This window comes from Amblyomma mixtum, chromosome 4 (genome assembly GCF_055824585.1).
Source record: "Amblyomma mixtum isolate Tamu chromosome 4, ASM5582458v1, whole genome shotgun sequence".
NCBI lineage: Eukaryota > Metazoa > Arthropoda > Arachnida > Ixodida > Ixodidae > Amblyomma > Amblyomma mixtum.
In genome coordinates this window covers 87,717,852-87,742,528 of record NC_143015.1, presented here as the reverse complement: position 1 = coordinate 87,742,528, position 24,677 = coordinate 87,717,852, and the positions used below count along the sequence as shown (strand labels likewise).

Sequence of the window (24,677 nt, the reverse complement as noted above, 5' to 3'; positions counted from 1 at the left end):
CGAATACGTTCGGGAACACATTTCTGTGGCGCTCCACAAGGGGTTACAAGAAGGAACCTGCCGCATGTGAGAACCGCACTTTTGTGCACTAGCACACTTGTGGTCGTCTGGCACTCTGAACTTCTGCTACGGTGTGCATGTCTAAGTTGTCTTCAATTGTCCGTTACTGGTGGCATGAGGGGAGGGCCAGTGAGAATGTCTTGGTGTTTTCGATGCCACACCAACAGCTATGCCCTGCAGCCTTGTGCGTAGCTTGCGCGTTGGTCACGCAGCAGAGACTGCGTCTTTAACACTTATAGATTAGCCCCAGTTGGCGACCAATGTGGTTATGGTGAAAAGCGTTTATTCTACACTAAGGAGAGGTGCAGATCCCCTTGTGGGGACCCACATACTAGGTGGCGTCCCTATTCCGGGACCTCATTTGCCGAAGCTTCCGTCCTGTCTCTTTGGACTAAGGCCCTTTGGGCTTGAAGGTCTGATCAGCCAAGCAGGGCTGCCTTCCAGTCCTATCGACTATGGTTGAGGTTACAGACATCTCCTGCCTATACTAAGGAGAGCCTTGTGCACTTACCTGCAGCGTCCGTTGTGCCGCTGTCTGGTTGTTAAGGGACACAGAAGTAGCCGTGGTTCCGTCTCAGCGATGGCTGGTCCTGTCTCGAATGATCGGTCCCCGACTGGTGCTTCCTGCCGTCTCCTCGTATACTCCTCGACAAACGGAGAAGATTGCTCTCGTCGGGATGATGAGAAGAGGCCTCGAGCTGCCACCTTTGCCACGTCTGCTCCAGAATCAGGGCCGCCGCAGCGTGCGTTCGGTGCACAAAGAGAGCTTCGCTCGTGCACGCGGTCCGGTCCCTCCACTTTTACGTCTTTCATCTGCTTCGCAAGATCGTGTCGTAGTCTTGAGGAGAAATCTTTGTGTCTGACATTTTGGTTCCCTTCCCGCTTCTTATTTTGAGAAGCAAGGTTGGATTAGCCGAAGAATAGCCTGTTCTTTAACAGTTCTTTTTTTCGTACGTTTTGGCTGCCGTATACCTCGACGCTCTCTGATGCTTTTCGAAAGAAAAAAACAATTACTGAGAGAAATTAAGACTACTTATGTGCTGTGAATACCAAAGCATGCACCTGGGGAGTTCGGCTGTGGAGGTGGCGTACTATTGTAACATGGTGGTCAGCGAATCTGATCTGTTCACGCCACCGGAATGTTGTTGTTGCTGTTGTGACTGAGAGAAGGATGAAAAGGAAATTGCACGGGCCTGCCTACTGGCTCGAGCCGAGCCACCACCGCTGCCACGTGCAGATAGAGGAGAGGTAAAAGAACAGAGGAAAGAGAAAAAGGAAAGAAAAGACGCGCGTCGCAGCAATAACCGCGTCCGCCGAAGCGGACGCTGGCTGAAAAAACAGATAAGCGGCCGTAGGCGCGATTCACCACCACCTCCCCCCACCTGTTCTATGGGCAAGCGCGCCTTATATACCCCTCCTTTCAAATGTGCACTGCGCACGGCTGCGGTGAAAGGTAAAACGGTGGCGAGGAGGAGAAGCGGCGGCGCACATGCGCAGTAGCCTGCGCCGTGCGTGACGTCAGTCTGGGGGATGCGTGACGTCAGTCCGGGGGATACGGCTCACGCGAAGTTGATGAGCCTAGTGAAGCTTTTCGCTTCAAGAAAAAAAAAAAAAATGCTACGCGATATGTCCGCCTGCGCGCCACGATTGCGGTTGGTGCTCTCAGACGTTCCGCGTACAAACGAACGCATCATATAGCCTGGTCTGCTGCCACGACAGCGACGCAAGCTTTTGATGTGCCAATTTATGCCAGCGCAAGCGATAAGCGCTGCGCCTGCCTATCGCTATCATGAACCGCTGCGAAAAAAGCATATCGCTGGCGTTAATCACACAGCGAATGCCTACGTCATTGTTCTTTCGAGTGTAAAGATGCAGTACACACATCTAAATGCTACGCTGTACGCCGAACGCTTGGAACAATGCTATCGCGGCGCGCAAGCAGACGTGTCATGTGGAGCGTTTTCTTTATATTTCGTGAGAATCTACAATAAGCGGAGGAAAACTGATATATATATATATAGTAAATAGCAAGCTAGAAACTGTTCAATGGGACGCTGTGCGGAACGGTCTACAACTTTCCAATCGAAATATTTCTCCCAACTTCGTCGCTTTCGAAGTTTGTTAATTAATCTTTCCTAATTATGAAGCAGCCAGAATACAAAAATCACGACTCTTGTCCATACAATAGCCAACCACAAACATTTGGTCGTTTCATTATAGATCGCCTCGGCATGCATTTAAACCCTGGCTAAAGTTTTCTGGTACACCCTGTATAACAGGCGCTTGCATTTTTGGGTGGTGGCATCAATGATTCGTACATTATTCCCTTTTGACAATTTTCCAAGCAGTTATCTCCTCTCATTCCCTCACCGTGAGGCATATTCTCGTACTGGCTGGCCACGACTCTGTGGGGCGAAATGTTCGGCCAGTTGATTTGAATCCGCCAAACTGTACACTCTCAAGAGAAACGAGTGAAAAGGTAGAAAGCTCACCCTAGCGCACTGTACTTTATAAAATGCACTAGAGGGTAGCTTACCCCGTTTTTATTCCCATACCGTCGCATTCGGGATTAGAGTCTAACAGCGCGAATTGCAATCAACCAAAAAGGAAGCAAGAAAACACAGCGCATTGTTGATCTGTCGTTCTTCGCGCTGTTGTGTTGTGTGTAGCATGGCAGACGCCTGTCTCCTTTCCTCATGCCCTCGCGCTGGAACTGCAGCTCCGGTCATTGTGTTGCTGTTTTACTATTTCTGCTTGCAAGAGCCCATTGCAAGCACAAATAGTAAAACAGCAGCACAACGAGGATGTCCGGAAGCAATTATATGGCACTCCAGAATTGAAAGCAATTAGCAACTAAAAGGGCCGAACTAAAGATTGTAAATCAGGCATTACAAGGGGTAGACGCGTTGAGTTCTTGGCCTAGACATCCATAAACTGAAGGAACACAATGGCGCCATAGGATGAAAACAAACAAAGAGGTAACAAACAAAAAACAAATAAAAATGGTCCTCGTTATAAAAACTTGAAGGCGCCATTAGGCTGTAGAAAAACAGCACAACCCCCCCCCCCCCCCCCCCCGATTTTCTTTTCTTTCCTTCTTTTTCTTCGTATATGGCTTGAGCACGTGTATACCCACAGCTCACCCGCTTCAAAGCTACGTCTCTGGTTGCACGTGTATCAAACAGCCTAACGTCCCGCATGCTGCTTGAATTTAGCGTTCGTACGTAGACATGCATACACTGTTCTGTTACCACTGTTGCACAACCGACTTCCATTTAACTCATTTATATTAAGAAGAGTCACACAGCCCGTAACAGTAGGATCCACCAGGGACCCATTGGGCGTTGAGAATGTAATACAAACACATAAGGGAATAACGTTCAAAATAACTTGCATGTTTTTGATAACTGTGCAAAATGCGACATTTCATGAATGAATGCTACACGGCTACGCGTGCGAGGAGCGAACATGCGTGTGACACAGCACGACTAACAATAACGCCTTAGTCAAGGCAAGCCTAGTTTGAATGTACAGTACAGTCAGTGGAATTATTCATAACTAACCGAGGTGGCATTCGTGCGATAAAAACTGGTTTGGTTTATGTGGTTTAACATCCCAAAGCGACTCAGGCTATGAGAGACGCCGTAGTTAAGGGCTCCGGGAATTTCGACCACCTCTGGTTCTTTAACGTGCACTGACATTGCACAGTAGACGGGCCTCTAGAATTCAACCGCCGCGGCCGGGATCGAACCCGCGTCTTCCGGGTCAGCAGCCGAGCACCATAACCACTGAGCCACCGCGACGGCCGATAAAAAACTAATACAACATTTAGACACAACATAGCATAATATAATAATATAGCAATTACTGAAGAAAAGGTTATATACTCACTTGGGAAACGAGCATCTCTTCGACGGAAATGGTCGATCTCCTTAAGGTAAAATGTCTTTATTCATCCCTTAAAGGCCGCCATATGGCACGGGGCACATCTTTCGTGAGATACACCACCTTGGTTTAAGGGAGTTTGCAGCAATGAGTTCAGTGATGGGTATGTCTATTATACACTTCAACCTTAACGTAAGCGGTCTCTCGCTTCCATATTGTTGCAGGAAACCTTTGAGGTAGAGTGTAAGTAGATCATCTTTGAGAGCACTGGCAAGAGTAGTTCGATAACAGTTCACCACGTCGCACCTAACACGATGTCGTGTGGCTTCTTGGCATCAGAAGCACCTTGCACAGGACACAGCTATTTCAATGAACATATCTTTATTCCATGCCTTATGAATGAGCGCAAATTTTCTTAACGCATTCAAATGCGGAGTTGTCAAGATCGATGAGGATGTACTCCGTATATCACCACCTTCTTGCTCAATCCCTCCCGTGGCACCGACCGTACATCCTGTGACGCCGTCCATCAGCAAGCTAGGGGACCGCATCTTCCATGGTGATGGAACAGGTGGTGATATCCTTACACGCCTTCTACGCAGCCTACGGGAAGGCTCAGCATTAGCTGGCGGGAGCAAGCATTCAGAGGAAGTCATGCTTTACATTACACTAGCCATCTTGAGAAGCCGTCTTGCTGGAGCCGGAAGGGAGCAGAGTAGCAGACCCCGTAGCGTGATCGTGCGGCTTCGCCTAGGCCTGTAAACATTGGAGAAAATAATCACAGGATGAGCCAAAGGTTTCGCCATCAAACATTTGTACTATCAATTTGTACTACGCTTTGCGCACCATGAGAAAACAATGGGCCACAGGACGAATGCTTAGCTACTCCAAATGCGAATGAATGAAGTGAGCCATCACTTTGTGCTAAAAAACGAAAACAGAACAGGAGCTACAATGGCCACGGGGTATCCGCAAGAAGTCGACCAGTCGACATTGGCTGGGTGTGTCCCGCATTAGAAAGAACGTCATAAAGATAGCACCAATTGTGTGCCCATGACACTGAATTGGCCGCATGAGTTCTGCAAAGGACAGACTGCTTACCACGCATAAGCTGTACTCGCATCTGAATGTGATAGAGGTAACGCCAAGGGGAGCCCATGACTCTTAAGTGGCCGCACGGTAAGCGTGGACTCTGTACCATACCATACAAACGCAATAAACTTCGCTTTAAAACAAGGATGGGGATAGTGACGGAACAGCGGATACAAAGGGCAGTACGATGTCAGCTATTAGACGAGCAATTCGCAAGGGCTGCTTGTGCCGCCAGTCGGAAGTAATGGGCATCGGTCATGAACGTGATACCGGGAACATCAACCAAGTGCACATGACTCTGTAGTGGCCGCACGAGTGCTGAAATGGGTGGAATGTGTACCAAACAAAATCAATAACCTTCGCATAGAGAACCTTGACGGAACAGCCGCAACGGGATATCTGCTAGAAGTCATACAGGAACTGCTAAAGTAATGGAAGGAACAGTTACCGGTAATCCTCAGGGAGGGATAGCTTGTAGGCGACCAGGGTTCGCACGGCGTCTTTCACCAGGTTTTTGGCCCACACGACTGGAGCCACCATAATGCCCAGCTGGGCCTCGGACTGCTGCGGAGAGGCTAGCAGCAAGACACTGATGCAGACAACGGCGGTCGACAGGAGCTTCATGGTAAACGCCTGGAGTGCACTTCTCAGTGAAGAGTGATTTCAGCCGGTCAGGGCCCGCTTTTTAAAGCAAACGCCACGCCCGCTCATTGGCTGCACGGGAACAATACCGGGGAGCGGCCAAAATGACTTCGCTCCGCCTGTTGCTTTCTGCCTAAGCTGGGTCCGTGGTCCTTTGCAGGTCCACAAAACCCTCACTCTCTCACTCGTTCTTTGTCTGGTCGAGTACGTAGACACCAACCGACTGCATCATCCTCTCCAGCACGTCCCCGTTCCGCTCCCCCTGGACGCCAAGATTTATCCCGCAACTAAAGCCTGTTTCACATGCAAGGGAAAATGAAAGCGAATCCGGTAGCCGCGGCGGAAAAACCTGTTTTGACTCGTTGCTGTGATCAGCGGCGAGATTCCAAGAAGTTGAAAATTTTCGCAGCGACGCGCCGTTCAATCGGTCAGTCGCTTGCACGTTAACGAGGGCAACAAAAAACGCATCCAGTATCCCTAGTAATTATACCCCTAAGTTCTGCTGCCCCAGCTCAGGTGCTTCTAACAGCAATGGCAGATGCCGGGGCTAGCAACAATCTTTTTCCTTCAATTTACCATGTATAATTAAAACCAGTTACTACTACTACCTACCTAACTAAAGCACCAAAGAGGGGTCGAAATGACGACACGCTGACTCATGTGCTTATGAAATTTGCCTGCACCCGATCTTTCGTTTTCAATGCTAGACATGCCCAAAACATGACATGACCGTCAAGGGCTGTCCATTCAACGATCTTCCCGTCGTTCATAAATTCATTCAGGTCGGCTACATTAAAAACATCCCTTCCAGAGACGCACAAATGAAAAGACAAGCCATACCAGGCGTCCAGGAGTCCAGTGCTTTCCCCCAGGATCTTTTGCTATCTCAAGCACCCATACATAATTTAGGCAAGTACAGAAGGACTAAGCTGCACGTGAGAGGCGGCTAGGACAGTGAATCTGGCAGTGACAAAAGGCTTTTCTTGAAAGCGCAGCCTATTCTTCTTTTCTGCTAGTCATGGTGATGATAATGGCCGATCACACGAAGAAGGGTTGGAGCCTGGGGACTAGGCGACACATGGCGTCCCATTTTCGGTCCTCTGGTTCACTCCTCGCCAACAACCCCGGTAATGCTCCTAACCCCATGTGCAAAGGTGAAGAGGGGAGAAGCAGCGATAATCGGATTAGATATGGGTGCGACCTTACCCCTACCCGTGCCATGAGCGAGCATCAAGGAGGGGTAGGGGAACGTTATATGTCACCTGGTCCGCAGGCGAAGGCTCTGTCGTGTGAATCTGCTGTTAGAAGCAGTGTCTATGTCGAGCCATGACTCACTGGTCACATCTGCACCATCCATGACATAAGGCGGCGCCATTTCGGAATGACGGTTATACAAAAGAAAGTCAACGAAATTGTTTTCTAGAAGAAATAAACAAAACAAATCAATAAAATAAATAAACTGGCATAACAATAAAATTTATTACGACGCACATGTTATTACCTTTCCCTTTTGAAATAATCTGCCGCTGTTAGCGCGTTTCCTTGCACGTTCTAGGTCTTGCAATAAAACACTAGACTTTCTCATCATCTTCGCTTGCCTACAACAAAAAGGAGCATCGCCTTCAGCACTGCTCTGGACAACTGCAGTGATCTCCGATGTATTTTCCTATTCCCTATCTCCGCAAACCTGGTCGAGCTTTCAGGACAGTCATTCACTCAAGATCGCTCTAGCAGGAAATAAAGAGAGGGAGAATATATCAAGAGTAGCGAACGGTTAAAAGGAGTTGCCTCATTTTCTGGAGACAATAGCAGGACGCGCACCTGTCCTACGGCTCAAGTACTAGGTCCACCGGAAAGTGAATCGGGGGGAGGGGTGGGGGGGGGGGGTAAAGTTGGCGGCAGGGCACTACAATAAACCTATAAGGGCAGGTGCCGGTAAATTATGCCTAACATTAGGCGCTTGGGGCGTTCCCTGGGTACTAATTGCTGCGCCATTTTTATTTGCTGGCACCGTATTTCATAGTCCAAGAAAAACTTTGACTGGGGCACTAATAAATCCGAGAATTCAATTTATTAAATTTGAAGAAATGTTTGCAGTTTATCTTACTTATTGGCACCCTGGCGCTCCTCGGATACCGTATTCACAGCATTCAGGGGAGTAAATAATGAGTCCGTTGTAACCGAACGCGTCTTCGAAGTGGCCTTTTCTATGCTCGATAACAACGAATTTGCGGCGTTAATGAATTCCTTTTTCCACGGGAATAAGAAAGCACATGACTTAAAAATGCTCGTTGAAGTTAATGTTAAACAAACAAAAAATACAATCATGCGCAACCCACTCAGAAGCGAATACGGCAACGCTGGTATTGGGCCTTTCCGTATGTGTGTGACTGCTTGTTCTGTGTTTGCTGTTTATTTTCGGCGGCACAGCATGTGTCCAAGCTCCCAGTTTCCACCTCTGGAATGCATGGCATCTCGGGATACGATGTGTGCCGTATCTGCCACCAGCACTTACCGGCCCTCCACCGACGAAACAAGCAGATCCGTCTCTTCACCACGTATTAATAAAATCAATCTAAAAAGCAGGAATGTCACTAAGAAATCTATATGAGCTTCCTACTTGTGTCCAACGGATAGACATTGACTCGGCCGTTGTACCCTGCAGCGCTAATCTGTAATTACCCTTCTTTTGTGAATTCGTGCATTTCGTACAGCACCTAAGAAAGCAGTGCTTGGTGGAAAGGCTATAGTCAGGAGGCTCCAACCGGGACAGCGAACCAGTTAGTTCAAGAAAAATTCAACTACATCAAAAAACGCTACCAATGCCAGCGCTAAAAAAAACTCCGCATCAATATGTATATAAAGTACGCCAAACATATCTGCAATGACAAAAACCCTCCTCCCCGCCCCCTTTTTTCTTTCACTTAAATGCTATAGTGAAAAGTTTAACTCATGTTAGCACGAGTATACTTCTGTTAGCACGAGCAATTTCTCAGTTATTTCTTCGCTTGATGAACTGAAGTTGCATATACATCGCTTCGGTAAATTAATGCAAACATGCGGCACTTGCCATTCTCTTATGTCCCATAAATTTTCTTCACATAAGGACTAGACGTTTTGCTGAAGATAATTTTTTTTTCACTTGAGACGCTTTGCATCTAGTGTTATAACAACCAATGATGATTAAAACAAAAATATAAAAGATAGATTACAAGTTCACCGTTCACAATTTCTCCCTCCCGAATTCTCCCTATATATACTTCAAAGTGTATTTATTTAGCTTGAACTGGGCTGTGCAGATAGTTGTTGGGCTCGCAAACTGTTCGTGAGTCATTACTCGTTTGCTACAAGATATCTTCTGCACTGTGTAACAGCAAACTAAACGCGTAGCTTTACTTGTTGAAGGACGGCTTCGAGGAGAAAGTAACTGCTTGTTGGGGCATCGGAAATCACAATTTCTATAAAACGGCTCATAAAAAAAGGGGGGGGGGGATTGAGTCCAACGCGGGAGTGAGTCATTTGCCGGCCTGATTCAATCCTTTAACTTGTCTTGTGCCCACTGCGGATGCTTGTAGGTGGCAGACTGGCTTACTTCCAGGTATGATTTCACCAGTGAGTCATGGGTTGGCGCCTGCCCCCTTTCCTTTGTGTGTCTTGGTGGAAGGGACTTCACTGGACTTGAAAGGGAGCGGGGGCTGCCAGTACACAGGCGCAGGACAATAACCGGAGGGAGTAAGCACTGGCACCAGGCTATTCCAGGCTACAGCGCCAGTGCTGTAGCACGTGATATGTCACCTTTTTTCATCCTTATGGATGGTGGTGCCGCTCGCTTGAAGATAGTCCTCCAGTGACGTCAAAGGTAAGGAGGGTTGCCAGTACACAGGCGCAGGACAATAACCGGAGGGAGTAAGCACTGGCACCAGGCTATCCCAGGCTACAGCGCCAGTGCTGTAGCACGTGATATGTCACCTTTTTTCATCCTTATGGATGGTGGTGCCGCTCGCTTGAAGATAGTCCTCCAGTGACGTCAAAGGTAAGGAGGGTTGCCAGTACACAGGCACAGGACAATAACCGGAGGGAGTAAGCACTGGCACCAGGCTATCCCAGGCTACAGCGCCAGTGCTGTAGCACGTGATATGTCACCTTTTTTCATCCTTATGGATGGTGGTGCCGCTCGCTTGAAGATAGTCCTCCAGTGACGTCAAAGGTAAGGAGGGTTGCCAGTACACAGGCGCAGGACAATAACCGGAGGGAGTAAGCACTGGCACCAGGCTATCCCAGGCTACAGCGCCAGTGCTGTAGCACGTGATATGTCACCGTTTTTCATCCTTATGGATGGTGGTGCCGCTCGCTTGAAGATAGTCTCCAGTGACGTCAAAGGTAAGGAGGGTTGCCAGTACACAGGCGCAGGACAATAACCGGAGGGAGTAAGCACTGGCACCAGGCTATCCCAGGCTACAGCGCCAGTGCTGTAGCACGTGATATGTCACCTTTTTTCATCCTTATGGATGGTGGTGCCGCTCGCTTGAAGATAGTCCTCCAGTGACGTCAAAGGTAAGGAGGGTTGCCAGTACACAGGCGCAGGACAATAACCGGAGGGAGTAAGCACTGGCACCAGGCTATCCCAGGCTACAGCGCCAGTGCTGTAGCACGTGATATGTCACCTTTTTTCATCCTTATGGATGGTGGTGCCGCTCGCTTGAAGATAGTCCTCCAGTGACGTCAAAGGTAAGGAGGGTTGCCAGTACACAGGCGCAGGACAATAACCGGAGGGAGTAAGCACTGGCACCAGGCTATCCCAGGCTACAGCGCCAGTGCTGTAGCACGTGATCTGTCACCTTTTTTCATCCTTATGGATGATGGTGCCGCGCGCTTGAAGATAGTCCTCCAGTGACGCCACAGGATCCATCTTTAGGGGAGCAGAGTCTAGGCAGGAAACAGCCTTTTGTACCTGCGCCTCCTCAGAACTAGCGACCCCGCACCCTCTCAGAACTTTCCCCGTTCATTACCAGTCGCGGATCCCAAGCGTTCGCTGTCTAGGTGCGGGGACAGGCAATAAACTCTAAATAAAAAGAAAAGAGTGCATTTCTGCATGCTGAAAGCGTCGCCGGAAACTATCATATCCTATTGCTATCAGATCTATATGTCAACCTCGCTCAAACTTGAAACGCGTAGGAGCCTTTTGCTCCATCTTACACCAACCGATGAGGAGGAGGATATAGAAGAGGAAAGGCAGGGAGGTTAACCGAAATAATAATCGGTTTGCTACCCTACACGGGGGGAAGGGGGTGAGGGGATAAAAAAAAGAAAGAGAAAGGAGAGTAACAGAAAATTGAAGTCACTATAAAACGTCACTGTTCGTTAAAGTCACAGCCTATCGTAATCCCAAAGCCTCTCGGCGGATGACGGCAGAGAGCTCTGAAAAGAGCCAGCCAAGCCATTTTTCAAGGCGCAACAAATCACTGCGGACTCAAGTTGTGAATGCCACAAAGCCCCGGAGGCATAGTTAGCCAAACAAAACAAGTTTATTTCATGGAATCAGAATTCAAAAGGCCATCGCAGCAGCCACCGGAATGCAGCACAGCGGAGCATTCACCAAGGCGAAGTAGGAACACCTCCCCTCCTAGGAACTCCTCGCCTAAGGCTGCAAAGATTGAGAAAAAAATGCAGGCAGGATTAGCCAACGATTTTGCACAACAAACCCGTACACCGCGACATTTGCGAGACACTAGGGACTAATGGGCGCTTTTGACGAACACTACAAATGGTGGAATCCCAACAAAGATAGAGAATAGTGCCGGAACAGCGAGGACAAGTGGCTTGATCAGACTCTCTGTTCAGACTCTCTACGACTACAATCCGCTGTGAAGACTTCACCAAAACTACAAGCCACGAGGGCGCCGACAGCACGGATGAAAGCACAGGGATCAGATACTGGAAGCGGCGCTGCGGGAGGAAGAACTGTCTTGCTGGCAATGACACAAGAGAAGGAGAAAACGACGCTGCTTTCCACGGAACTTTTCAATGCGTCCGGCAATGGTACAAGTCAAATTTCGGATCAAGCCTAAGTGCCAAACGCTTTAACTGGGGCTCGAGGTTTTGCTGCCTGGCCCTCCTGTCTTAGAGGGACGAGGCAGCGCTCCAAACTAAGCTGGTAGGCCTCGCAAGGCGTTAGAAACTGGGCTCTAAACCAGTGACGCCATTCTACGTAAGAACTACATAAGGTTACAAAACTAATATCAACAGGCACACTCTTAACATTACAAAAATAACATTCTTACCAGAGCAAGGTCTTCATCGCTGTGCCATGCGGGATCCTCCCCTTCAGGGTCATCTATTGGACTGACCACCGGGCGACGCTTGAAATCTGTGCGAGAAAACCAGCATGCCACCGTAAGCACATTCCCACGTTTATGGTAAATGTAATGCCTTCTCCTACACTACCGAAGCACTGCAGACGCATGGAAGACGTAATTACGATCACGCCACCAGGGGCAAAGGTATCAACCACGCCGTGATGACAATCCCTCGACGGCACTGGCTGTACTGGCATATGTCGCTCATTTCTGAGGCCATCGGTGCTGTGCGGTTCATTGTAACGCTCGAGCTGGGAATAGTAGGTGGCGGTTTCACTGAAAATCTCTTACCCATCGCTGCAGCCAGTGCCCTTGTGGCCAGGGAAAGCTTTGAAGCGACCCATGATGCCCAGCCTGGTCTCGGACTGCTGCGGGGGAGCGACCCCTGCGACACTGACGCACTTGGGGTCCTCGGGACGGGCTTCATTGTAAACACCTGCAAGACAGTAGTAGTTTCAGCCGGTCTGGGCTCGCAATTTAAAGCAAGCGCCTCCCGCTCATTGGCTTGACACCAACCGTACAGGGGAGGGGCCAAAATGACGCCGCACCTCAATTCATGCTCCTTTCCACCTTGTACCTAAGCCGGTTTCCAAGCTAGCTTTTTTACAGCCCAGAAACCACTGTCTCGCTACTCTCGCCCTGCCTGCCTACTCCTTCCTCTACGTGCAACACCTCTCCCTCGTCTTGCCCCGAACAACGGATTGCCCTGCTTGGCCTTGTCCCATGCCAACCGATGCTTCCTTCCATGTGCTCTTCGCTGCTTCTGAAACTTGAGACACCGCAAACAAAAAATAATAAAAGGGAAGGTGCATGTAGTGAAAGTGTTTCGTTAGGTCTGCCAAGGCGAAGCACTAAAAGCGCGCAAATATATATCGGGTGTTTCAGGGAAGACTGTAAAATTTGTAAAAATCGGCTTTTTGGGGTAAAAGTAAGGCTTTTGCGGCATAGTATTACCAGTATTGGCGGACACTACAAAAACCGGTGAATCGTCTTAAGTAGTAAGCTGATTAACCTATCTTTAATAATGAACTTTTTAACAAGTAAAGTTAGGCGCCTAGTTGCAATTAGTGATTTGTAGTCGGTCGTTAGTAACAGCCATAGGGACCGATCAGCGGGGAGTCAGTAGACGCCATTGGCCGGAGGGGCGCCTTTAAGGGGGCGTGTGCTGATTCATTGTTGAGTTGTATGCGACTGCACTTTTATATTGTTGGGGCTTGGGCTGCGGAGGGATGTTGGAGAGGCGGGGTCGGTAAGGCAGGAGTAGCCCACAGCGCAAGGACAAAAGCTCGTCTCCTTCTTTTTCCTGCATCCCGGCGTTTCCACTAACAACTTTCGTTTGCCCAAAGCGTCAGTTGCTTTTCTTGTCGACCTCGTACGCTTGTCTGCATCGAACTGCAGACTGTTAGTTTGTAGTGACCAGTGAAATTCCCGCGAGACAGACAGGCCGCGAACTGGCGGTCGATAGTGTGAATCTGCCTTTAGAATAATAAGAACCAGGTCTCATGTTAAGTGGTTACTCACTCGCGTCACCTGGGCCCGTTCGACATGCAGCGCCATTTCTGGGTGGCGATAATATTTTCTCAACAATAACAAGAAACCAAAGAAGATGTTTAAAGCCGCAAGGGAAAGGATCGGCTTGATTATTCTCGGCGTTCGACACCGTCCTCAGCGGTGGTTCAAAAGGATTCCTGAAGAAATTAAAAAGAAAAACCTTCATGAAAATTTAGGCGCCAAGACCCGGACTCCAAAGCGAAGCACTCTCTTGTTTGCCGTGAGCCTTGTTAAAATTGTTAAGTCCCGAGGCGGCTCACGAAATGACACCATCTCAAAGTTCGCATGATCTTCATTATGGAATTCTTGCAAATCCACTGCATTCTGTGTTGGCAATCCGTGCATTGATTCGGCGCATAGATATCATTGAAGCACTTGATTTTGTCTGTAAATATTCTGCACTGAAGCGCGGCAACTAACGCGAGCACCTTCTATCGTGCTTTCCCAATATTTGCATAGTATTCCGCACCCAGTCGATAGTGGCTATCAGTAGATGTTGGCTAAAATTGCGGATTACAGTTCCACAACACGCTCGTCACATCATCCCCTAAGGCCCGTTTCACTCCGTATAGCTCCGCGTTTATAGCTAGCTGCAAAACAATCCAAACACTTTCTTCTAGCAAATACTCTCCGCCCCGAAAGGAGTTAAAAAATTATTTTTACGCAGTTCATTTATAAGAGGGAAAAGATACACTTTGAAAAACAAGATCTCAGAGTCGTAAAGAAGAGGCCAATTGGCATGCCGTGTTCAAAATATTCAACTGTGAATTTTGAAATTTCGCAATCAGAGTCGGAATGCTGCTTTCATTACCTTACAAATCTATCTGTGGTTTGCACGTGGCATCATGAACGCCGTAATAGAGCGGCGGTCATAGCTTCATCTCTGCATGCAGTCTTCCAATAACCTTAATAAAGAAATGCGCAGGTTGTCGCCGTACACCCGGTCTCAAATTTGGAGGCCATTGTAGCATTCAGATTACCCCATTCCATGCGATACCCGATATGTAGAAGTTTATGGCTCACTAGAGAAAATTTAAAACTTATTTGGTGCCCTATGCTCCAGTGCCAAGTTTCTGCAGCAACGTTGTCAACGCAAACGCGTACTGCTCTAGTGCTGTGTTTCTCCGGAACGTTTTCCACGCCAACGTTTGCAGCACACATCTCTCTCTCTCACTACCGCCACATGCCTCAGAGAGCGATTATTAGTTTGATAGCATTATTAGTTGAACAAGACGATCTGCAATGCACAGCGGGAGAGCGTGTTTCAGTTTAATACGGGGCGTAATCGACTGCCGTGATAGCCTAGGGCTCTGACGCAGTCGCTCGCGGATGGTCATCTGATTTCTATTAATTTATTTATTTCACTTAGCACAAACCACAAACTCCACAAGATTACACGCAGGGCAATATCTTGCTCGGGTGTACCTATCGGAATAGCGCTTTCGCATTGAAACCTTCTTGATTTTCTACAACTTGCATTATTGTGCTATTGATGTATCCTGACTGTAGCACTTAGTGCAGAACATCCGATATAAAAGAAACATGTATTCCGCCGCCGTTGCACACTGATTACGGTGCAGGAATGACAAATACAGCGTGCCAGAAATTAGAGACTTAAACAACCCTGATAAGGTAACACACACTAATTACGTTAACTGTGCGCGTTCCGCAAACATCGCTTGGCCTGCCGGTATATAGCGTAAGCAACGGCAACGCTTAATCGTATTAGCCTGTCATCTTCACGTTTATGCTAAAGCTTTCTATTTTTAATAAATTACATAAGAACTTTGTTTGCTCCTAGCAGCATTGAACATCTGAAAAAAAAAAACAGTTAACAACTTGCGGATATTATTTCTTGGTTTGGCTGCCTGCAATTGTTCAAGAGATGGGAGAAGGATGGGTTTCGGTAAGGAAGACCGCGGCTCGTCCTCTGCTCCCTTCCACGAAGTTTTTACCCCTTCCCTCAAAAAGGCGACTCGATGAGACTTCCGTCTAGTTCGTCTAAACGCAGCTTGCATTTATTTTCCGCGTCGTTATGGTGTTTGTTTGCTTTCTATATATTGTTGCCTCCTTCTGTTTAGCACTAGCATTAGATGCTGTTTCTTTGTTACAGAATCAGACACGAAGTCAGCAGAGGGGAACAACGTCGGGCAGTAAATGCGGGGCTCCTGGCAACCGGTGATTACACGACAGTGTTATCGTAAGCGCCTGGATCATGGTACAACATCGAAAGCACCACCAACTGTGCATGACAACAGTGTACCTTTGAGAAGTCTCGTTTGACCGTACCCCGCTGCCCATTTCCTCCGGGATAAGTCGTCCATGGGAGGATGCAACAAATGATCTCTGTGCCCTATATTTGTTTGGTCATGGAAGATGGTGGCCAAGTACTACGCCAGGGTGGCCAAATCCTGCTCTGGTGAGGGAGTGCGTTGTCGGTTCTGGCGACCGAGATCAGGTCGCACCCCAGGCCTGGTTATACAGTTCCAGCATCATGCGGAGCTTTTCTCTTTCTTTTTTTTAAACCCGGTGGAGAATTCCGCGATACCGGGTTTCGAGCCTCGATCATCTTGCATGCGAGGCGGATGCTATACCTCTGCGCCATCCTGCATCGCTGCGCCGTATTGCATCTTAGCTGCTATGCGTCGTGCCATTAATTGTAGCAAATTAGGTTGCAGAACACTCTCAAGGTTAGGTTACTTGTAAACATAAATACCCCCGAAAGCAGAAGAATTGACAGCCGTCGCCGTAGCTCAGAGGTAGAGCACCGGACGCTTAATTCGGAGGTCGTGGGTTCGGATCCCACCGGTGGCATGTGGTTGTTTTTTTCTGCTTTTCTAATCAATTATCTTTAAGCGATAACATATTCTGTAATATTCTAAATTGATCAACACCACAAATTAAATAAAATAAAATAATAAAAAAATCCCCTGTGCCCCTTGGTTGCTGTGGCTGTTGGCTTCTGTCATATTTATAACGAGCCCCTCATTCCACTTCCCTTGTTTGCTTAATTGCTTAGCGAGGGCCTCGATTCTGGCAGCCTTGACGTCATAGGAAGCATAAGAGGGTTCTCACGCAGCTTCCACCCTCTCCGTTCGATGACGTTCTACGTCACACCTGCGGTAACTCACGACGTTCTACGTCCACCGCTTATGAACGTGGGTGGCGCTGCTGAACACTCTCAAGGTTAGGTTACTTGTAAACATAAATACCCCCGAAAGCAGAAGAATTGACAGCCGTCGCCGTAGCTCACAGGTAGAGCACCGGACGCGTAATTCGGAGGTCGTGGGTTCGGATCCCACCGGCGGCATGTGGTTGTTTTTTCTTCTGCTTTTCTAATCAATTATCTTTAAGCGATAACATATTCTGTAATATTCTAAATTGATCAACACCACAAACTAAATAAAAAAAATAATAAAAAAATCCCCTGTGCCCCTTGGTTGCTGTGGCTGTTGGCTTCTGTCATATTGCGTTGAATAGCAATTTATGGCGTTTTCTGCCCGTTACTATCTCCTGCTAAAGTTCCCTTCAGTGAAAGATCGTCCCGATCACTGCAGGAGGTTGTGCCGACAAGAAATGTCATAAAAATTTACAATGTAGACTAGCTTATTACCGCTCCGCTAAAGGCGATGGTGTATCTTGTCGCAGGCAATATGAGATGATGCTAAAGACTGATGCTTTGTTTAAAAAACATAACTTACTTGCAAAACGCAATGACAGCAATCAATTACCACTAAAAAGAATTTAGGGCCTTAGGGCGTACGTTCTTGGTAATGACGCAACGCTATTATCTTAGTGTATACGAGTTACATGGGTGCGCTAAAGTCGAAATGGTACCAGAAACTCGTGCGTTCTGAACAGCTCAATTTCGGCGCACTGTGTCACACCTCAACTGTGTTGGAACTTGACGAAATAAAAAAAGTTCACGAAATCAAGGAAGTGCTTCGCTTCGGATTCCGGCGCAAGTGTTCGTCACTGATCGTCGTTTTTTTTATTTTCTTTACGAATCCTTCGGTCCAGCGCGGCGGTCGGCACCGCATGCCATGATCAGTCAAATCACTCCTTTGCCTTGCAACACTAAATGCCCACTACCGGCCTCTTTCGTAGTAACTGTTTTCACTACTAGACCATCATTTGAGAGGCGTAGCTAAAAGACTCGAACTAAATTTCGGTGACATTTCAAAGAACGTGGAACGGTATGCGGAACATGAAACTGAAAAAACGTGTTGATGCACTGACCAAGCTAAAATTATAAAAATTTCTTTTGAATTGGTTCTTCAAACATTTAGAATCGTTTTTTTTTGCTTATTTTTCACGTTCCAAATTGACGGTCTCTGAGTTACGATGCATGAGTCACCAGTGAAAGATAGATTGACGAACCCAGAGCCTACTGCCTTTTTTTCGCCCCTTTAGGTTCTTCGAAATACTTAGGGCATGGCAGCCTCATTTACTGCCGCTTTGCATGCCTGCTTTCCTTGTAAAGTGCAGCGGTGACGTGAAGGAGGAAGACCCCAGCTGCTAATCGCGGACCACTTGCTGTGTGCGTCTTCCTGGAAGGGATATGTGGGAAGGGTTCCTATTCAACTGAGCCCCAGCTTAGTATATCGTCGAGGATTCCCCCTGGCTTTGGCCATGTGCCATCTTCAAACGAAGGATGGAGTGTGATGATGGGTTTGAGGCTGGGGAAGGGTAGCCGACTTGTCTAGACAGGAAATGGTCCTTTGTACCCGAGTCTTAGGGTGCGGTCTCTTCAGCACTAACGACCCTGCACTGTACCTCAAACTTCCCGGAATGACTTCCGTTCACCCTTCCGCACCGAGTGATTCACGGCCTGACCTGCGCACTGCTTCTTAACCACAGGTTTTAGAGGAAGCCCTAAGAGTAAAAGGTTGCCATCGGTGTCTAGACAGGAAATGGTCCTTTGTTCCCGAGCCTTAGGGTGCGGTCTCTTCAACACTAACGACCCTGCACTGTACCTCAAACTTCCCGGAATGACTTCCGTTCACCCTTCCGCACCGAGTGATTCACGGCCTGACCTGCGCACTGCTTCTTAACCACAGGTTTTAGAGGAAGTCCTAAGAGTGTCTGAAATGCCTTTCCTTTCTGTGAAACCAACACCCTCTAGACTTCCTGTGTGAAACCGACATCTTCCCCCAACGCGCTGCATTGTAAGAATAAAGAGGGTGGTCAGGGGGATAGTGCCTTGAGTGCTCAGGGCCCTGTATTCATTCGGAGAACCCCCCCCCCCCCCCCCCACGCTGCCAATACCCAGTGAAACCAGGCCACCCTGTTTCGACAACTGTTCCTTCTACGAATTTCTATAAATTTGGACTTTTGTTTTTAATATTCGCTTCCTTTCCCGATCTTTCGGAGCGTCTTACAGAGGCTTTCGACCAAAAACCTCTTTCCGAAACAGGCGCTCTCCGTCGTTTTTCACTGTGGTTGATACTTTATTTATAGAAACAAACTTTCATTTACTGAAATAGTGGGTTGCAAGCAAAATCTGAGGGCTTCCTAAGCTAATGCGAAGAAAAAATTTCATAAGTAACTGCCTCTCTGTAAAAGTTATAGTGAAGAACGGGCCCGCTCCAAACACGAACTTATCGCATGTTGTTAAGAAAAACGATTGTAGTTTTGTTTCTTCAGGGCATATTCACAAATATACGGGCAAAAATACGAATGATACGCAAAGCACGAATGCACGCACATTGAAAGTTTACGCCATACACGCGCAAGTGTTCTAGTTCGCCCACTGGCGCTTTGGTTTCGTGTGCATTGACATGTTCGGTAAAATGCTCTTAAATTAAACCAGCGCGAGCGGAGGTCGTTCGTGAGCACCATCGGCCTGTGCCCTATTGTCTCGACAAACTTCGGTGTATATTGAAACATAATTGTGCCGAATTGAAGTATACAGTCTCTGTAAAGTCCCTTCCGAATGCATTCGCGAATGCTAAGCAGCGAATGCGTGGCGATGCACTGGAATACTGCGCATTTAAGTCTGGAGACCGGTAAAAAACATGGTGCAGAAAAGTGTGTATTTCCAGATGTTGAAAGAGTCGCTGCATCAGGAAAGGTTCCACTTCGGCAGAAACTTTGATTGGGGCTGGTTTCTAAAGCATGTAACTCAGACCCCATTTTCCGAATGGAGGGCTGCATAGGTGGGGTCTGATAGTACAAAATACTTCATGATTATATATATTTCCAACTATAAGGAACAGTCAGATATAGAGGGCAATTTTTTGTCAAGTAGGTTCCGGAATAAATTATTCTTTTGTAGCTTTTCACTTGGGGACCTCTTTTCTTTGAGGGCGCTTCCTCGGGGGTCATTTTCTCCGGCCACATTTTTTCTTTTCGGGGATGTTTCTTCCTACACCCGGCCTGCGGGTAAAAAGTGCACCATGAAGAATCATTTGAAACTGAATGAATTTTCGAATTAATTTTCAACATTTCCTGAGCATTACCTCCAACTTTTGTGCAGAAAAGTGCATTGAAGCTTTAGCTCGGTGACAACGTTGTTGCCCGTTCAGCTCTAGAAAGTAGACGCGTGAAGTTTTGTAGGCATGCATGCCGAATCGTGTCAGATGCTTGGGCGTTTAATCATGAACATCAAAAGAAAAAAGGCAGCCAAAATATACCATATTCTTCATAATTCACTTCTGACAATGCTGTGAGTACACAGTAACCGAAATTCACGGACAAGCCGATGTAAAAAATTCGGTATGCGAAGCACGTGGTCAGGAACCAATTATGATTTTACGCACTATTACATATGCCCTTGTGTTGTGAAAGGGTTTCAATTGAAAGCTTCTTCAGAGTTTCGAGATTTCGGCGTTAATGTAGACGAGCCAGCAATTCAAGCCGTGAAAAAAACAAAAAATACTTTCCCGCAAGAGATTATAGAGCCAGGCTTGCGCGCCTGATTTCCCCCATGTGTCCGTTAGCGTCACAAACAACACGTTGCGCAGCTACTGCGCACGTACGTTTACCGATATTTTAAGGAACACAAAAAAGAATGCTTCTCAGGAAGAATTAATTATGCAGCAGGGTGTTGAACTGGGTTAACTGATGTGAGGTTAATTTGATTGCGGTGAGAACACTGCGTCATGTGCTTGCCCGGTATTTCGTCCCGTTCACATAGGTCATTGGATATTTGTTTACCTTTTAATACTATCTGCCCAAGACGGAGACATTACACGACTGGATTAACAGAGTACAACGTAAAAGATACAAAAAATTGCGACATTTCACACAAGCAACCACAAATTTCACAGCGTTCGCAATCCTATAGAGGGTGTTTCACCTATGACTTTGCACAATTTTTGAAAACAGACTCTTATAGTTAGCAGAGTGCTTTCTTCAGCACAGCATTGTCAGCCGTGTAGTACATCAGAATACAGAATTACTGCCAAGCTCCTTAATTACTAATAGGCGTGTAGAACATCGTAATATCCATATCATTTTTAGAATAACCCAAAACGGGCTTATCTTCGGCGCTATGGCACAAGAAATTTTGGCTTCATCGCGCCAAAATACAAGCGTGTTCGAGAAGCTTGCAGGCAAAGCAACTTCTCCAGTGCACTAGCTCGTCTAAGTTGTCAAAATTTGTCGGGCCACAGCGCCGAGGGTAACCGCGCTTTCAAAGTTCTAAAAATGTATATGAATATTATTGACACTATACTAGACACCTCTCAACAATTAAGGAGCCTAATAGCAATAGTTAAAAGTTAACTATTCAATATTATTTAATCAACCTGTTAGCATGTCTTACCTGTATACTGATGTACTACACCGCTGACATATTATTGACGGTGGGTTTTCTGGTTTTCTTTTCTTTTTTTTCTTCGCACATGGCTTGAGCACATGTACACCCACAGCTCACCCGTCCCAAAGCTACGTTTCTGGTTGCAAGTGTATCAAACAGCCCGCATGCAGTCCCGCATGCTGCTTACATTTAGCGCACAACCGACTTCTTGACATGAACCAGAGATACACAGCAAGTAATAAGCTTCTCAGAGCATCCACCAGGGACCCATTGGGCGCTGAGAATGTAATACAAACACATAAAGGAATAAAGTTCACAACAACTGGAGTGTTTCTGATAACTGTGCAAAATGGAACATGGCATGAATGAATGCTACACGGCTACCCGTGCGAGGAGCGAACATGCGTGTGACACAGCACGAATAACAATAACGCCTTAGTCAAGGCAAGCCTTCAAGCGCCTAGTTTGAATGTACAGTACAGTCAGTGAAATTATTCATAACTAACCGAGTTGGCATTCGTGCGATAAAAACTGGTCGGGTTGGGGTTGAACGTCGCATAGCGACTCAGGCTATGAGAGACACCGTAGTGAAGGGCTCCGAGAATTTCGACCACCTGGGGTTCTTTAACGTGCACTGACATTGCACAGTAGACGGGCCTCTAGAATGTCTCCTCCAAAGAAATTCAACCGCTGCGGCCGGGATCGAACCCGCGTCTTTCGGGTCAGCAGCCGAGCACCATAACCACTGCGCCACCGCGGCGGCCGATAAAAAACTAATACAACATTTAGACACAACATAGCATAATATAATAATATAGCAATTGCTGAAGAAAAGGTTATATACTCGCTTGGGAAACGAGAATCTCTTCGACGGAGATGGTCGATCTCCTTAAGGTAAAATGTCTTTATTCATGCCTTAAAGGCCGTCATATGGCACGGGGCCCATCTTTCGTGAGATACACCACCTTGGTTTAAGGGAGTTTGCAGCAATGAGTTCAGTGATGGGTATGTCTATTATACACTTCAACCTTAACGTAAGCGGTCTCTCGCTTCCATATTGTTGCAGGAAACCTTTGAGGTAGAGTGTAAGTAGATCATCTTTGAGAGCACTGGCAAGAGTAGTTCGATAACAGTTCACCACGTCGCACCTAACACGATGTCGTGTGGCTTCTTGGCATCAGAAGCACCTTGCACAGGACACAGCTATTTCAATGAACATGTCTTTATTCCATGCCTTATGAATGAGCGCAAATTTTCTTAACGCATTCAAATGCGGAGTTGTCAAGATCGATGAGGATGTACTCCGTATATCACCACCTTCTTGCTCAATCCCTCCCGTGGCACCGACCGTACATCCTGTGACGCCGTCCATCAGCAAGCTAGGGGACCGCATCTTCCATGGTAATGGAACAGGTGGTGATATCCTTACACGCCTTCTACGCAGCCTACGGGAAGGCTCAGCATTAGCTGGCGGGAGCAAGCATTCAGAGGAAGTCATGCTTTACATTGCACTAGCCATCTTGAGAAGCCGTCTTGCTGGAGCCGGAAGGGAGCAGAGTAGCAGACCCCGTAGCGTGATCGTGCGGCTTCGCCTAGGCCTGTAAACATTGGAGAAAATAATCACAGGATGAGCCAAAGGTTTCGCCATCAAACATTTGTACTATCAATTTGTACTACGCTTTGCGCACCATGAGAAAACAATGGGCCACAGGACGACTGCTTAGCTACTCCAAATGCGAATGAATGAAGTGAGCCATCACTTTGTGCTAAAAAACGAAAACAGAACAGGAGCTACAATGGCCACGGGGTATCCGCAAGAAGTCGACCAGTCGACATTGGCTGGGTGTGTCCCGCATTAGAAAGAACGTCATAAAGATAGCACCAATTGTGTGCCCATGACACTGAATTGGCCGCATGAGTTCTGCAAAGGACAGACTGCTTACCACGCATAAGCTGTACTCGCATCTGAATGTGATAGAGGTAACGCCAAGGGGAGCCCATGACTCTTAAGTGGCCGCACGGTAAGCGTGGACTCTGTACCATACCATACAAACGCAATAAACTTCGCTTTAAAACAAGGATGGGGATAGTGACGGAACAGCGGATACAAAGGGCAGTACGATGTCAGCTATTAGACGAGCAATTCGCAAGGGCTGCTTGTGCCGCCAGTCGGAAGTAATGGGCATCGGTCATGAACGTGATACCGGGAACATCAACCAAGTGCACATGACTCTGTAGTGGCCGCACGAGTGCTGAAATGGGTGGAATGTGTACCAAACAAAATCAATAACCTTCGCATAGAGAACCTTGACGGAACAGCCGCAACGGGATATCTGCTAGAAGTCATACAGGAACTGCTAAAGTAATGGAAGGAACAGTTACCGGTAATCCTCAGGGAGGGATAGCTTGTAGGCGACCAGGGTTCGCGCGGCGTCTTTCACCAGGTTTTTGGCCCACACGACTGGAGCCACCATAATGCCCAGCTGGGCCTCGGACTGCTGCGGAGAGGCTAGCAGCAAGACACTGATGCAGACAACGGCGGTCGACAGGAGCTTCATGGTAAACGCCTGGAGTACACTTCTCAGTGAAGAGTGATTTCAGCCGGTCAGGGCCCGCTTTTTAAAGCAAACGCCACGCCCGCTCATTGGCTGCACGGGAACAATACCGGGGAGCGGCCAAAATGTCTTCGCTCCGCCTGTTGCTTTCTGCCTAAGCTGGGTCCGTGGTTCTTTGCAGGTCCACAAAACCCTCACTCTCTCACTCGTTCTTTGTCTGGTCGAGTACGTAGACACCAACCGACTGCATCATCGTCTCCAGCACGTCCCCGTTCCGCTCCCCCTGGACGCCAAGATTTATCCCGAAACTAAAGCCTGTTTCACATGCAAGGGAAAATGAAAGCGAATCCGGTAGCCGCGGCGGAAAAACCTGTTTTGACTCGTTGCTGGGATCAGCGGCGAGATTCCAAGAAGTTGAAAATTTTCGCAGCGACGCGCCGTTCAATCGGTCAGTCGCTTGCACGTTAACCAGGGCAACAAAAAACGCATCCAGTATCCCTAGTAATTATACCCCTAAGTTCTGCTGCCCCAGCTCAGGTGCTTCTAACAGCAATGGCAGATGCCGGGGCTAGCAACAATCTTTTTCCTTCAATTTACCATGTATAATTAAAACCAGTTACTACTACTACCTACCTAACTAAAGCACCAAAGAGGGGTCGAAATGACGACACGCTGACTCATGTGCTTATGAAATTTGCCTGCACCCGATCTTTCGTTTTCAATGCTAGACATGCCCAAAACATGACATGACCGTCAAGGGCTGTCCATTCAACG

At 47.5% G+C, this 24,677-nt stretch overlaps 1 protein-coding gene across 1 annotated transcript in view; it reads right to left on the bottom strand.

The window, feature by feature from the left end:
* The window catches only part of LOC149347324 (uncharacterized), a 33,572-nt gene extending 9,666 nt beyond the window's left edge, over positions 1-23,906 (bottom strand). Inside the window, exons 1-4 of the mRNA XM_089541551.1 lie at positions 23,731-23,906; positions 22,861-22,946; positions 12,327-12,471; positions 5,486-5,680 (exon numbers count right to left, since the gene is read on the bottom strand). Coding sequence (XP_089397677.1) covers positions 5,486-5,680; positions 12,327-12,471; positions 22,861-22,946; positions 23,731-23,906 — 602 coding nt within the window. The remainder of the gene's footprint in view (positions 1-5,485; positions 5,681-12,326; positions 12,472-22,860; positions 22,947-23,730) is intronic.
* Between the last annotated feature and the right edge of the window lie 771 nt (positions 23,907-24,677).